This window comes from Callospermophilus lateralis, chromosome 1, assembly GCF_048772815.1.
Source record: "Callospermophilus lateralis isolate mCalLat2 chromosome 1, mCalLat2.hap1, whole genome shotgun sequence".
Taxonomy (NCBI): Eukaryota; Metazoa; Chordata; class Mammalia; order Rodentia; family Sciuridae; genus Callospermophilus; species Callospermophilus lateralis.
This window is the reverse complement of record NC_135305.1, coordinates 14,781,251-14,796,105: the sequence shown is the minus strand read 5'-3', so window position 1 is coordinate 14,796,105 and position 14,855 is coordinate 14,781,251. Positions and strand designations below refer to the sequence as shown.

General features: G+C 44.0%; 1 protein-coding gene across 6 annotated transcripts in view; it reads right to left on the bottom strand.

The window, feature by feature from the left end:
* The window catches only part of Dennd2a (DENN domain containing 2A), a 104,297-nt gene that overhangs the window by 23,243 nt on the left and 66,199 nt on the right, over positions 1-14,855 (bottom strand). For 4 of the 6 annotated variants that reach the window (XM_077109169.1, XM_076832573.2, XM_076832581.2 and 1 more), the window contains 6 exons: positions 12,049-12,249; positions 6,320-6,413; positions 5,799-5,849; positions 4,677-4,864; positions 1,229-1,338; positions 47-116 (listed from right to left, as the gene is read on the bottom strand). In XM_077109169.1, coding sequence (XP_076965284.1) covers positions 47-116; positions 1,229-1,338; positions 4,677-4,864; positions 5,799-5,849; positions 6,320-6,413; positions 12,049-12,249 — 714 coding nt within the window. Of the gene's footprint in view, positions 1-46; positions 117-1,228; positions 1,339-4,676; positions 4,865-5,798; positions 5,850-6,319; positions 6,414-10,471; positions 10,533-12,048; positions 12,250-14,855 lie in introns of those variants that run through there. The other 2 variants (XM_076832608.2, XM_076832591.2) reach the window with 2 other exon arrangements.

Below are 14,855 nucleotides of genomic sequence, written 5' to 3'. Positions count from 1 at the left end.
ACCTGGCTATCCACACAGGGCAGCTGATTGGGAGTAAACTACTAACCAGTAGTCTCCGGCAATAACCGAACCTTCTGCTCCCGTCTTCTCCAGTCAAGACGAACGAGAAGGTTTCACTGTCGGGGGAAGCATACAAGCATCATGAAGCAGAACAAAGCGAGAGGCGCCACACGGAGGGCACCAGGGGATATGCTGGAGGGCTGTCAAGAAGAGCTGCTTCCTAAACTGCTGTCCTTCTCTACTGAGACTGTGGTCACAGTTTTGGAGTAAATGTCAGGCAAGCAAAGATCTATAATGCCACATATTCGGAGAGAAAATGAGGTTTTTTTTTTCATGCTGAATTCTAATGTCACTCTATCACCTGAGCCATCCCATTGAATAAAATACAACTGTCATTTACTGTTATGGCTGAGTAGAGGGAGGAGGGATAGGCACTGTCCTCTGCGAGCCTTAGGGTGAGGGATATGACGCTGTGAGGGAGTAGCTGAGGACAGGACAGTTCTGGGCCTCTCAGCACTAGCCCTTGTGTAGCTCTCTCAGGGCACTGTTTGTATCAACTATCCTAAGGCTTGTACTGTTCTTGAAGACTGCTGGGCCACCTTCAAGGATACACAGGATAGGTAGCCTATTGAGCTTGGTCAACTGTGGAAGCAGCAGATAAGGGAAATACTGGCATCTTAAAATGTGGGCTAAAGTAGAAATGTAAACTGATCGCAATCCAAGCAACAGGTAGAAGAAATGTTTCAGGAGCACTGGGTAAGGGTGGTGACAGGCAATGCCTGCTTCCTTCTTTGCCTAGACTAAGAATTCCCTTCATAAGCCACATGAAACACACATATACCCAGACTGCCTTTGAGGCCCTATAACTGCACATGTAGCAATGTGATCTCATTTCAGGGAAGTGTTAAAAACAGCACAGGGGAAATCTTAGGCCAGAGCCCATCAGGTTTGCTTAATGGTATGTATGACTGACCTAGGGGGTCTGCCATCCATGATCCCATCTCTCTCTCTCTCTCTCTCTTTTTTTTTTTTAGTATTTATTTTTTAGTTGTAGTTGGACACAATATCTTTGTTTTATTTTTATGTGGTGCTAAGGATCGAACCCAGGGCCTCACATGTGCCAGACGAGCGCTCTACTGCTGAGCCACAATCTCAGCCTCCGTAATCCCATCTCTTAATTCCTGCCTAAAAGTCTTTGGGGGTGAGAAGAGGAGAGGCCAGCACATACCTGGTAAACTGCTGGACAGGAGTCCAGTCCTTGGCATCAGGGAAACAGAACTGGGGAATAGCCTTCAGCTGGTCTTCAGCCTCTCTCATGAACTTGAAAGACCTTTCCAACTGTAGAGAGAAAGGTGCAAGAAGGTTCAAGAATAAACTGGCATTGGACAGTGACGAGGCTCCTGTCTCCCACCTTTCTGCAGCTGTGACTGCCCCTTACTTAACCTCCTCCCTTAGGAAGGGTTTGTGCTCAGTCTGTGGGGCCTTTCCCCAGGGGCAGTTCCAACTGAAGTCCATTATGAAATGTGTTCCAATAGGTAAGGGAAAGCTCCATGGCAAGCCCTCCAGATGGCAGGTTCCTGGATCCAGAGCTTCGAGCTGGTTTCCCAATCTCTGGGCCCACCAAAGAATGGTACACTATTTATAGTCAATACAGACACTAAAATTATATTACACTGTAAAATTTGACTAGTTCTCACTTCAGAGGTCAGAAAATACATCCTGAGAAGGTAAATGATCTGTTCAGATTGCACAGATAGTGTTAGAGTAAGAAAAATGATTGTAATCTCTGGCCTTTCTTTATTCCTATTTTTTTTTTTTTTTTAAATCTCTCTCTGATAACCTAGCACTCAGGACAGTATATCTGACACACCACAGAGTGGCTGGATATCTTGTTCAGGAACAAGATGAATTAAAGTCTGATCTATAGACAAAGTCCATGAGTTTGCTTCTTTTGTGTATGAACAGGAATCTGTTTGGGAGATAAAAAGGAATAATTTATAATTCTCTAATTATTTCTATCATTTATCTAATTATTGCTCAAGCTTACATGTCAATTTATCAATTGGTACTTTCTTTTTTGGTGTTGGGGATCAAATACAGGGCTTTGAGCATGCTAAGCCTGAACTGTACCATTGAGCTAAGCCCTGAACCCCTCAATTTGTAATTTCTTGGGGAGGGGTACCAGAAATTGAACTCAGGGACACTTGATTACTGGGCCATCCCCAGCCCTATTTTGTATTTTATTTAGAGACAGGGGCTCACCAAGTTGCTCAGTGCCTCACTTTTGCTGAAGCTGGCTTTGAACTAGCAAGCCTCCTGAGCTGCTGGGATTAAAGGCATGTGTCACAGTGTCTGGCCTTTTAATTTGTAATTTTAAGTGTTGAGAAATGTAAGGGTTTTTGTTTGTTTGTTTGTTTTTTATAGGTTTACACTTGTTAAACTTCCTTTATAAAAAGTAAAGGAAAACATTGTGCTAAAGTTACCTTCATTCATTTGTAATACCATATATCTGAATTTCTGAGGTTATGAATTTATAATGTCTAACAAATTCCTCCTATAATAATTTCCCTCAATTTCTTATTTTGTTTCAATTGCTTGCCACAGTCTTGTAGGGGCTGGGGGTATAGCTTAGTCGGTAGACTGTTTGCCTCATGTGCACAACAAGGTCCTGGGTTCAATCCCCAGCACCACTAAAAAATAACAAAACAAAACCCCCAAAACCAGCCTTGCAGCTAACTACAGCAGTGCATGTCTATAATCCCAGTGACTCAGAAGGCTGAGGCAGGAGGACTGCAAGTTTGAGGTTAACCTGGGCAATTTAGCAAGACCCTGTCTCAAAATAAAAATAAATATAAAAAGGCTGGGGGGGTGGAGCTCAGTGGTAGAGTGCCCCTAGGTTCAATCCCTAATCCAAAAAAAAAAAAAAAAAAAAAATCACACAATGTATGATCCCAAAAGAAAATTATACTATGGGAAAAGGCTAGAAGAAAACATAACAAAAGCCAGCAAGCATGATCTCAGTGTAGTGGGATTATAGATTTTTTTTTTCCTTTACATATTTCTGAATTAGTCTCTTTTCAACAGTGATTTTATAACTTTCTACTAAAAAAAGGTTTTCATGGGAATGTCTGGGAGTCTGGAGACTCCAGGCTAGAAATGGTCAACAGTCAGCAGTTCTGGTGATTTACTAATTAATTCATGACTTCATGCTTTGTTCCTGGAACACTGATGTGTTGGGTCCCAAGGATGACAGGACAGTCCTTCATGCCTTGGTGTCAGTCCACCTGAGCTTCTCCATGGGGCAGCGCCCCAGTGGGCTAATGCATGGCAGTTGGGTTTCAGGGCTCATTCCTTAGAGGTGTGGCAGCTGCAGGAAGAGGAATAGATGACAGTTTGGAGGGCCTGTGCCTGTGCCCGTGGTTTGCTTCCATTTTCATCACTTCTCTCAATGCCAAGGAAGGGTCTTGACTGATGTGCTGTCCACAGAAGGCAGGATGAAAGAAAGGCTGGCTTGTGGAAGGAGAGGCAGAAGGCTGGGACCCAGGCTCACAGGAGCTGGGATTAGGCTGGGGTAGTGAGACTCCGAAACAGCGGGATGCTCCCAGCACTGAGTGCGCATGATGTGATGACCATCACATTCTACCTTATGAAGTCCTGTCTGCCTTTTTTATTTATGCTTTTGGTATGCTTATCTTATGCCCTCTTGTCAGAATGTAAACTCCTTGAGGACAGAAAACCCATTTCATTCATCTTTGTAATCTCTCAGGTGCAAGTAGAAGATAGCTTTTCTGTTTGTTTTCCTTGTGCTAGGGATTAAACCCAGGGCCTTGAGAATGCTAGGCGAGTATCCACAACTAAGCTACATTCCCAGCCCCTCAAATGTCAGATGTTCTTCATAAATTCTGCTTGAACTGGATTAAAATATGGTAGAATCACTTTAATACTAATGTCAAAGTCAAGAATAATTTATATTTTATTTGCCATATCACTGCAGGCTTTATTAAGTAGCATCATTATTTTAGGTACTGTGATTTAATAGACAGTAAATCCAAACCCACATCCCCATGAATCATGAGATAATGGGAATTCTCCTGCATACACAAACGTATGCACATGCACATGTTCAGCACAGACACAAATGTCACACTACCTGTGGAGAGCTGTGTGGCTTGAGGGGAGAAGGCAGGATAGGTGGGAAAGAGTACCTGGCTGGATAAGACTGGGGGAGGACAAAGAGAATGGGAGCCAGGCACTGTGGCACACACCTATAATCCCAGAGACTTGGGAGGCTGAGGCAGGAGGGATCACTAGTTCAAAGCCAGCCTCAGCAATGCGGCAAGGCCCTAAAAAACTTAGTGAGATCTTGTCTCTATATAAAAAATAAAAAGGGCTGGGATGTGACCCAGTGTTTAAATGCCCCTGAGTTCAATCCCTGATACCACACACACACACACACACACACACACACACAAAAAAAAAAAAAAAAAAAAGGGAGAACAGAGTGGTGGGATGGTCAGGGAGTGAGAAAGTATTTTTGCCTATACTTGAGTCCTTGAATCTGTCCTCCAAGGGTATATTTTTAAGGCTCTAGACCCAAGTTTTTCCTCACACTTTCCCACCTCCCTGAATCTATGAGAATATGGCAGCCCCGGGCAGCCCACAGGGCCTCCCCGTACCTTCAGAGGGAACTGCTGGGTCAGTTCCGGCACATATGCAGCCCCGGCCTGCTTCTTGTGCAAAGACACCACTACAAAGTACTCGAAGAGCTGCCTCTCCTGGTACTCAATGAGCTCCCGGTCAAGCAGTGGGTACCGAGGAGCCTGCTTCAGGCGGGACTTCACGTTGACCAGGCGCTGGCTGTGAGCTGGGGAGACAGAAACCAGGGCCCCGCAGTGACTCACTTGCTAATGTGGCCGCGCAGCAAACAGGTCATGTAACCCCCAGCTTCAGTCCTTCTAATCCCCAGAATGCTTCTACAACTAACAAATTAGTAGAAAACTCTTTTTTTGGACCCTTGCCAATCTCTGGGAGGCGCAGCTCTCATTTGACGGGCAGCACCAATCAGGGTGGGGAGTATGAGACTGCGGGACTCGGCCAGGGATTTGCTGTCTGGCCTCAAGGCAGAGGCTGATGAAGACCTTGCCTCCATCTGTCTTTGGGATGGGGACACTAACTTCTCCCGTACCCCATCCCTCTCATCTTTCAGTTTATGTGATGTGATAAAAGCCAGGCCATCGTGCTCTTGGGGCTGTGAGCTTTGTAAACATCCTGTGTGGCTCAACTGGCAGAGGCTTGACTGACTTGGGACCTCACATCTCCCTTTTCTCCTGCTAATGGAAACACATTGCTCATCCCAGAGGTGGCCAGGGAGCAGCTGTGGCAGAGGTGAATGAGGCAGGGCTGCCCAGTGGACAGGTTCAGGTCACTTTACTCAGCATCCCTGACTTGCTTTCTTTGGCTTCTCCCTGGAGCCTGAGAAATCTTGGAAAACTCAGTAGAGCCTGGACATGGATCACCAAATGTGAGACCCGCAGGGATGAGTTATTTTAACAACTTCACAAGACGCGTGAGGAGCAAGATGCCTCGAGCTGCAGGCTGGGTAACAGCACCGTCCCTGTGGTCCGGTGCATGACTGGCTTGCCTCTGCACATCCTATGGGTCCCACTGTCCTTTCAGACACTCACACCTTGTACAGCAACCTGGGCAGCACACATCTTTCCCTTACACAAGGGAGGAGGGCCATCTTTGTGGCTTCCAAGTCACCTGCGTGTGCCCCGTACAGCAGCTGCTCTTCTCACCTTTCAGCTTCTCCTCGGTGTCACTGTCAGACTCACTGTTCTCGTCTGTCACTAGACCAAAAGGGCAAGGAAGGAAGTTGCAAATGTGAATTCTTTTAATGCAGGAAATAGACCCCGAATTTCTAGTTTAGAGGAAATGTTTTGTCATCTGTTTAAATGTGACACAAACTCTAATTCAATATATTCCCAAATTTATTAATTTGGGTTAAGATGGCTCTTATATCAAATATTACAGCAAGCGACACTGGCCCTTCAGGCTTGTGGAGCCCAGAAGACAGCTATCGTGGCAGGCCAGGGCATCCAGGCTTCTGATGACTAGAAGGAGGCGGTGGCAGAGGAAGCCAGAGCATGTACCACCCAGGCTGAGCTCCTTGCTCTTTGCCATCCTAAGGACAATGGCAGAAAGGTACCAAGCACCAGCTTGTTCCCCTCCCTGGCGAGCAAACCAGAAACAAGAGGACACAACTTCTAGGAGAATGATTCCAGGGGCTTGCAGGGAGAGAGGTGTGCTGGGGGCCCACCTTTTCCTGAGTTGCTCTCCGTGGACTGGGACAGCCTCTTCACCCGTTTCTTTCCTCTCCGGGCCTCATAAGTGGCGTTGATTCGCAACACCAGCTGCCAGACACAGAAGAAGGAAAGCCAGTGTTAGCAGCCCCTGGCCCCCCTCCCAGGTGCGGCTGGCCTTCCTAAGCTGCCCATTCTCTCCTAGGATGATGGAGGGCCAGGGAGGGGGAGGGACCCACTTCCCACTGCCTGACGGCTCTTCTAGGCATTCTTTTCTGCCACATGGGAATATGACTGCCAAGAAAACCAGAGGAGGCTGCCCCTCACTGCCACGTGGGCCGCTATTGTCTCACAAGCTAACTCATCCAGCTGGGACCATGAGGAGACAATTTCATTGGCTCATGGTGTGACTGCCTCACCCTGATATGTCACTGTAGCTGGGGAAGGAGTGTTTGCTCCCTAAACAAAATAAGAAAGGAAGAGACAGAAAAAAACAGTTCCCAGGGAGGGTGCCTATGGTGGGAACCATTTCAAAAAATGTCTGTACAGCTCTGAGCAGGATGGGAACAGGGATTAGAGTGGCTCCTGGGTCCCCGCTTGGGCCTGCATGGAGCTGTGCCCTGTACTGGAGTACATCTTCCCGCCGCATGGGAGCACTCCTCCTGACTTACAGGTCCTTCATGTACTCCCAGAGTAGCACACGTGTGGTGCAAAAGTACACTTGGAACATATGCCTATAGTCCCACTGACTCAGGCAGGAGGATTCCAAGTTCAAGGCCATCCTCAGCATCTTAGCAAGACCCTGTCTCAAAAAAAAAAAAAAAAAAAAGGGTTGGGAGTTTGGAGTTGTGGTTCAGTGGTAGAGCACTTGCCTAGCATGTGTGAGGCACTGGGTTTGATTCTCAGCCCTACATATAAAGAAAGGAATAAAATAAAGGTCCACCAACATCTAAAAAAGAGAGAAAAAAAAAAAAAGGGTTAGGGATGTAGGTCAATCCTCAGTACTGGGGGAGAAGAAAGTGCACCTGTGACATATCCCAGGCCTCCTAGAAGGCTACCTGGCCCAGATGGCTTCCACCCTTTACTACCACCAGAGCCCCTGCTCTCTGGCCCCACTAATTTCCAAAGCAGATGAGCTGTCTGCTGCCTATGATAGCTGCCTGGGTGAATGCAGACCTGCTTCAAAGGCAAGTGCTCTTCTTGCTGGTGACCAAATAAGAGTTTGGTGTTACCTGTGCTTGCTCCCCTCCTCTCCTGAAAATCTGGAGAGTGTGGAAATCTGGTGAGTGTGGACTGACATATTTTGCTTTGCTGGGTCCCTAGGTTTTGCTGTTACAGAGAACATGTTCATGACACAGGTGGTTCAGAACCTTATACAAAGAGGAACTCCAAAATCAGTTGTTTTGTGTGGTTTAGAAAATTATTCTTTTTTTTTTTTAAATTATTTTTTAGTTATAGGTGAACACAATGTCTTAATTTTATTTTATTTGGTGCTGAGGTTTGAACCCAGTGCCTCACACATGCTAGGCTCTGCCTCTGAGCTACAACCAGAAAATTACTCTTATTCCTTTTTTTTTTTTTTTTTTTTTGTGGTGCTAGGTATTGAACCCAGGGCCTTGTACATGTAAAGCAAGCACTCTACCAACTGAGCTATATTCCTAGCTCCCTTATTACTTCTTACACAGATAGCTATATAGCTTTATGTTCAATGTTACATAGCCTTTTTTTTAGTTGTCAATAGGCCTTTATTTATTTTTTAAAATATTTTATTTTATTAATTGTAGGTGATGCTGAGACTCGAACCCAGAGCTTCACACATGCGAGGCAAGTGCTCTACCAAGGAGCCCCAGCCCCAGCCTTCAATGTCACATAATTTTTTGTTGTTATTTTTAGAGACAGTGTCTCACTTTGTTGCCCAGGCTGGCCTGAACCCCTGAGCTCAAGCAATCCTCCTGCCTCAGCCTCCCAAGTAGATGGGACTACAGGTGCATGCCATTATGTTTGGCTTAACATTTTTTTTTGTCAGTATAAGTTAGTGTACAAAAATGTATAGTAGTAACTATTTTCTGTGTTCTATGATTATTTTAATCTTATTTTTTAATCTGGTTTGAGTGTTCCAGACTCTGCTGCCTCTAGCTGGGTGGGTGTCTGTGGCTATCACTTGGCCTCCATTATTTAGTGTTCTCAGCTAAAAAACTGAGGAGGCTGAAGCATTTCAAAAGTCTCTTCTGGTACTAACTTCCTGGGCTTCTATGATAAAGGTTCTTAATTGTCCTTGGACTTGTGAAGTACTCTCTAAACCTCTCTCAGTGCTGCAAGGTGAGGCCCTCCACACACATCACTACCTAAAGGCACATTCTCCAGGTTGCCTGCAACAGAACCTCTCCTGATGCCTTACTCCAGGCTTTTCAGCATCACCTGCTCCCTTCAGCAAGTAGAAGCCTGTAGATAACCTGGCTGGGAGAGAAAGAGGTCCACCTATGCACAGTTGAAGCAAACCAATCAGCAATTTTAAAGGGAGCTGCATTATATGCTGACCCATAGTGTAGGGAATTCTTTGGTGTGCTGAGAAGAATAGGAGTGGGATGCGTAACCGGGGACAGGTCCCAGGGGAGTGCAGTGATCAGCTGTTGCCAGTCCCCATCTCTATTCTTCCCACCTTGGATCAGCTCCCCAGAATGGCTCACCAGCATCTCTCCATAGGCGGAGTACTGGGTTCCATTCCTGTTGTCTGCTGAACCCAATGCCTTGTCACATGCTTAGACACCTGAGCATTCTGACTTCTGATGGCCGTTTAGCCCTTCACTTCCAACCAGTGCTTCCCTTGCCTATTGCCTTGAACCTGATTCAAATGAGGCCTCCTCCATAACCTTCAAATTCTTGCCTGTGTGACAGTTACTTTGTATTTACCCTGACTATCCAGCCATCCCCTAGCATGCTCACATTCTTGAACTGGCCTTTTTTCTTCCTTTCCTTGTGTTCCAACTACATTTCCCACAAAAGCAGACATTGTATAAATGAACTGTTAGCATTACTCATGATAGCCAGAGTATGCACGACCCAAGTGTCCAGTGAGAGATGAATGGATAAACAAAATGTAGAATATGTCTTCAATGGAATATCATTCAGCCTCAGAAAGGAAGGAGAGTCTGACATATGCTACAATATGGAAGGACTCTAAGGACATCATGCTAAGTGAAATGAGCCAGGCACAGAGGGCAAATGATTCCACTTATGTGAGGTACCTACAATAGTAAAATCAATAGAGACAGAGAGTAGGAAGGTGGATACCAGGGGCTGAGCAGGGAGACATGGAGACTTATTGTGCAATAGGTAGTTTCTGTCTAGGAGACAAATAAGTTCTAGAGAAGGATGGGGGTGCTGGTTGCTGAACAATATGAGTGCAATGAATGTACTGAATGGTACACTTAAAGATGATTAAAATGAGCTGGGCAGAGTGGTACTCACTTGTAACTTCTGTCAGAAGGCTGAGGCAGGAGGATTGCAAGTTCAAGGCTAGCCTCAGCAAATTAAGAAGACCCTGTCTCAAGATAAAAATAAAAGGGGCTGGGGATGTAGCTTAGTGGTAGAGTACCTCTGGGTTCAATCCCCAGTGCCAAAAAGAAAAAAAAAAATATTAAAATGATAAATTTTATGTTATATATATTTTACCACAATCTAAAAAACAGAACTAAATGTCACTGGGTCAAATTTTGAGGGGTAGGGTTTTTAAACCCATTCAGAATCTCCCCCCAAAATATCCAAAACCAGTAAGAAAGAAGACAGTTATAGTAAACATCCTTCCACTTATCTGATCAGGAGTGTTGGCACATTCTTGTAAGCCTGGTGATTTGAGGACTGAGGCAAGAAGATGAAAAGTACGAGGCCAGCCTCAGCAACTTAGCGATGTAACATATAGAAAATGTCCCGTCCCCTCAGACCTCCAAACTTATCTGCACAAAGTTTTATGATGTTCATGATTTCCTAAAGCCCATGGCTCTGAGTTCGATGGACTTCCCACTCTAACAGTTGCCAAAGCAAGTTGGTACAGAAGGGGTCCTGAACAGCCTGCCTACTCCAGAACAGGCTGCTTTGGCATACTGATTATTTTGGGTTCTGGGTGAGAGTGCCCATCTTAAAAATCACAGGTGTAAGGTGGGCACACTTACCCTCCCTCTTCTTCCTGGAAGCTGGACACGAAGTTCCCATGTGAAAGATGCCCTCCCTATACTGGGAGAGACAAAACATTCTTATCACTAGAGACAGAGAGGTGAGGCCAAGATAAACCTGTACAAACCAGCCTTGCTAAACTAACCCTTACCTTTTAGTTACTTTCCCACAATTGCCACAATTTTTTCAACTCGGAATGTAAATATTTAAGCCCAGTAACTTCTTTGGGTTTTCATTTTCTTGTGAAGGCTCCCCACATACATGTAATTAAAATTCACATGCAGGGGCTGGGGCTGTAGCTCAGTGGCAGAGCACTTGCCTAGCACATGTGATGCATTGGGTTTGATCCTCAGCCCAGCATAAAAATAAACAAAGGCATTCTGTCCATCTACAACTACAAAAAAATAAAATAAAATAAAAAATAAAAAAAATTATCATGCATTGTTCCTGTTAACCTGCCTTAAGTTAGTTTAATTTTTAGGCATATCTTCCCTGATAGAGGAAATGCCTCCCCTACAGTACCAAACTGGTCAATGAAAAGACCAGCACTACAGGGCTTAAACTGAGTAAAAGACAACATAACCAACAGAACATAAGATGTTCAACCAAGCCATGGGCATGTTTTACTTTTGGAAGGCAGGGACCAGGAGACATTTTGTTTTTGTTTTCTTTGTGGTACTGCTTAATTGAACTCAGGGACACTACTACTGAGCTAAGTCCCTAGTCCTTTTCAAATATTTATTTTTTTTAAATATTTATTTTTTTAGTTGTAGCTGGACACAATATATTTATTTTTATGTGGTGTTGGGGATCGAACCCAGGGCCTTGCCTGTGCTAGGTGAGTACTCTACTGCGGAGCCACAACCCAGCCCCCAAATATTTATTTTGAGACAAGGTCTTGTTAAGTTGCCTAGGCTGGCTTTAATCTTGTGATCCTCCTGCCTCAGCCTCCCAAGTTACAGGGATTATAGTGTGAGCCACTATGCCTGGTCAGAACATGTATTTTGGCAAATGTTGCCTCAGGGAACATACTGGCACCAGCTCCTGACAAAATCTCAGGTCTAGGCACGATGGATGGAGGTCTACTTTTTCAGGATAAGGAGGAGAAGGCGGGGCTGGGGATGTGGCTCAAGCGGTAGCGCACTCACCTGGCCTGCGTGCGCCCCGGGTTCAATCCTCAGCACCACATACAAACAAAGATGTTGTGTCCGCCAAAAAATAAATATTAAAATTTCTCTCTCTCTCTCTCTCTCTCTCTCTCTCTCTTTAAAAAAAAAAAAAAAAAAGGAGGAGAAGGCTATGGCCTTTTGAGTACAGGCACTGAAAACACTGGGTCTGAAGAACAGTTAAGACAGGGAGAGACATGGCTAAGAGGAAGTGTATATATAAGACCACAATAATTATTAGGACAGAGGCTGAGATATCCTAGCCTTCTGGTTTTACCTTGTCACCTCCTGTGGGTGACAGAATGAACAGAGGGCCCAGTGACTGGGTCTCTGCTCAGCCTGTCCTGCAGCCTTCCTTTGCAGAGAAGAAGGATTGCATATTGGAACATGAAGTTGGTTGTGAGCATTACCTTGGGGATCTTTTTCTTCTTCCTGCCATTCTGTAGGTCTCCAAGGTTAAAGAAAGTGTCATCAGGACTGCTGGGGGTGGAGGGGGGGCTAATTCTGGAAGGGGACCCAGTTCCATCCCGACTCAACTTCCTAGCATCCAGCAGTTTGAAGTTCCACCTCTCTGAATTTTGCCGGACAAAAGCAGGTTTGGAGAATGATTGCTGTGTGAGGAAAGGAGAACAGATGAGTAAACCAATACACAGGGACTAACCAGGAGATAACTGGTGGTGCCAGTGACAGGGACCATGCAACTGAGAAGGGGAGCTGGTCTACCTTCCCAGAGTATGTGGGGTTTATGTAGGCTAACAAGTGTCAGTTTAACTTATCCAATCCTGGAAAATTTGTGTGACAAAGGAGTAAATCTAAACTGGCCTGTCTTTTCGGACAAGCGGATGTCACCTGGCTCAGCACCCCCCACCCCCCGCCCCCGACTTTACAGATGAGGTTCTCTGACAATACAAGACACGGGGACTAGGAGTTACAAGACAGAGGTCTGGCTGTGACCCTGATGCTGGCAGTCCATGTACCCACTGTGCAAGGAATTTCACTTCTTTGGACTTCCATATCTTTCCCTCTCTCTCTTTCTGTGCTGAAGATTAAGCTCAAGGCATCGTGCATTTAAGCAGATGCACTCCCACTGAGCTGCATTCCCAGCTCCAATTAGACTAAGACAAATTTTTTTAAAGTAAAAAGACAAAAAAACTTGCTAAAAAATTTAGGGGCTGGCTGGGTGCAGTGGCACACACCTGTAATCCTGGCAGCTCGTGAGGCTGAGGCAGGAGGATTGTGAATTCAAAGCCAGCCTCAGCAACTTAGCGAGGCACTAAGCAACTCATTGAGAACCTGTCTCTAAATAAAATATTTAAAAAGGGGTTGGGGGTGCTGGGGTTGTAGCTCAGTGGTAGAGCGCTTGCTGGCAAGTATGAGGCATTGGGTTTGATCCTCAGCACCACATAAAAATAAATAAATAAAACAAAGGTGTTGTGTCCAACTCCAACAAAAAAAAATATTTAAAAAAAAAGGGTTGGGGATGTGACCTAATGGTTAATCATCCCTTGGTTCAACCCCTATACCCCCCAAAAAAGGGAGGTGTGTAGTTTAGTGGTAGATTGTTTGCCTAGTGTGCATGAGGAAGGCCCTGGGTTTGAATCCCAGCTCTGCAAACAAACAAAAACATAACTCATCACACAGAAAAAAACCCTCATTTTCCTGATAAATAATACAAATTAATGAGAAAAAGACCAATAATTTAAAAGAAAAACATGCAAAAGAAAGCTTATAGAAAAGAAAGTGCAACAATTTTTTAGATATATAAAAAGATTCTTAGTTTCACTCATAAAAGAAAATTATACTCCATTGAAGGAACATTTTTCACTTAAAGATTAGCAAAGGTTAAAAAAAAGGTCTGATATTCATTTTGTTGAAGGTGAAAGGAAAAAATCATTTCCATACACTGTTGATGGGAATATAAATTGGTACAATTCCCCTCTAACAAAATGACATGTGACCTTTAATCAAGAAATTCTCCCTCTAGGAATTCCCCCTACTGACATACTTGAACTTATTCAAGGAAAGCTATGTTGTGCAAAGTATATTGTATATGGTGATGTGGTTTATAATCACAGAATGTTAGAAACAACCTAAATGCCCTCAATAGAAACTGCCAAATAATGGGCTCAGGTTGTGGCTCAGTAAAGAGCGCTTGCCTTGCACATGTGAGGCACTGAGTTCAATCCTCAGTACCACATAGAAATAAATAAATAAAATAAAGATATTGTGCCTATGTATAACTGAAAAAAAAAGAAAAGAAAGAAACTGCCAAATAAATTATGGCATATCCATACAATAAAATATTATGCAACTGTAAAAAAAATTCTTGGGCTGGAGGTATGACATAGTGGTAGAGCACTTGCCTAGCATGCACAAGGGCCTGGGTTCTATCCTTAGCACTGCCCAAAGCACTGCCCAACAAACAAAACAAAACAAAACTTGTGTCGTGTTCTTTATGCATAGAATAGTTCTGGAAGAATAGTTCTCCATGGATCAAGAAATTGATTCACAGTGGTTTTGGTGGAGGAGAGAAAAGGGGGATAAAGGTAATCAGATTTTCACTGTATACTTTCATATTTCTTGAATTCAGAACCATATAAATGTACTAAAATAACACTTTTAAAATTTTTTATTGTTTTGGGTACTGAGGATTGAACCCCAAGAGTGCTTAACCACTAAGTTATATCTCCAGTCCTTATTCTTTTACATTTTTTGTTGTTATTTTTCGTTTTTTTTTTTTTTTTTGGTTCTGGGAATTGAACCCAGGGCCTTGTGCATGTAAGGCAAGCACTTTACCAACTGAGCTATATCCCCAGCCCCTATTCTTTTAAATTTTGAGACAAGGTCTCACTAAATTTCTGAGGCTGGCCTTAAACTTGGGATCCTCTTGTCTCAGCCTTCCAAGACCTAGGATTATGGGTGTGCCCCATTAGTTGCCAGCTTAAAACAATAAATACTAGTTAGACAAAATAAAAGAAACACTTTTAAGTCTTTTCGAACAGTACTTTCAGGTCTTACATTTTACAATACTGCATAGTTACTAAGTCTCTTTTTAAAATTGATGAATGAACTAAATGAGATAAAGGCATATAAGGCAGCTGGCAGAGTGCCTGATATAATTCAATAGATATGCAATATTATTTTGCTTCCTCTCCCTATGACACTAACATGTGTTCATACTTCAATAGGCTAACTACATTCTTCTTTTTCTTTTTTT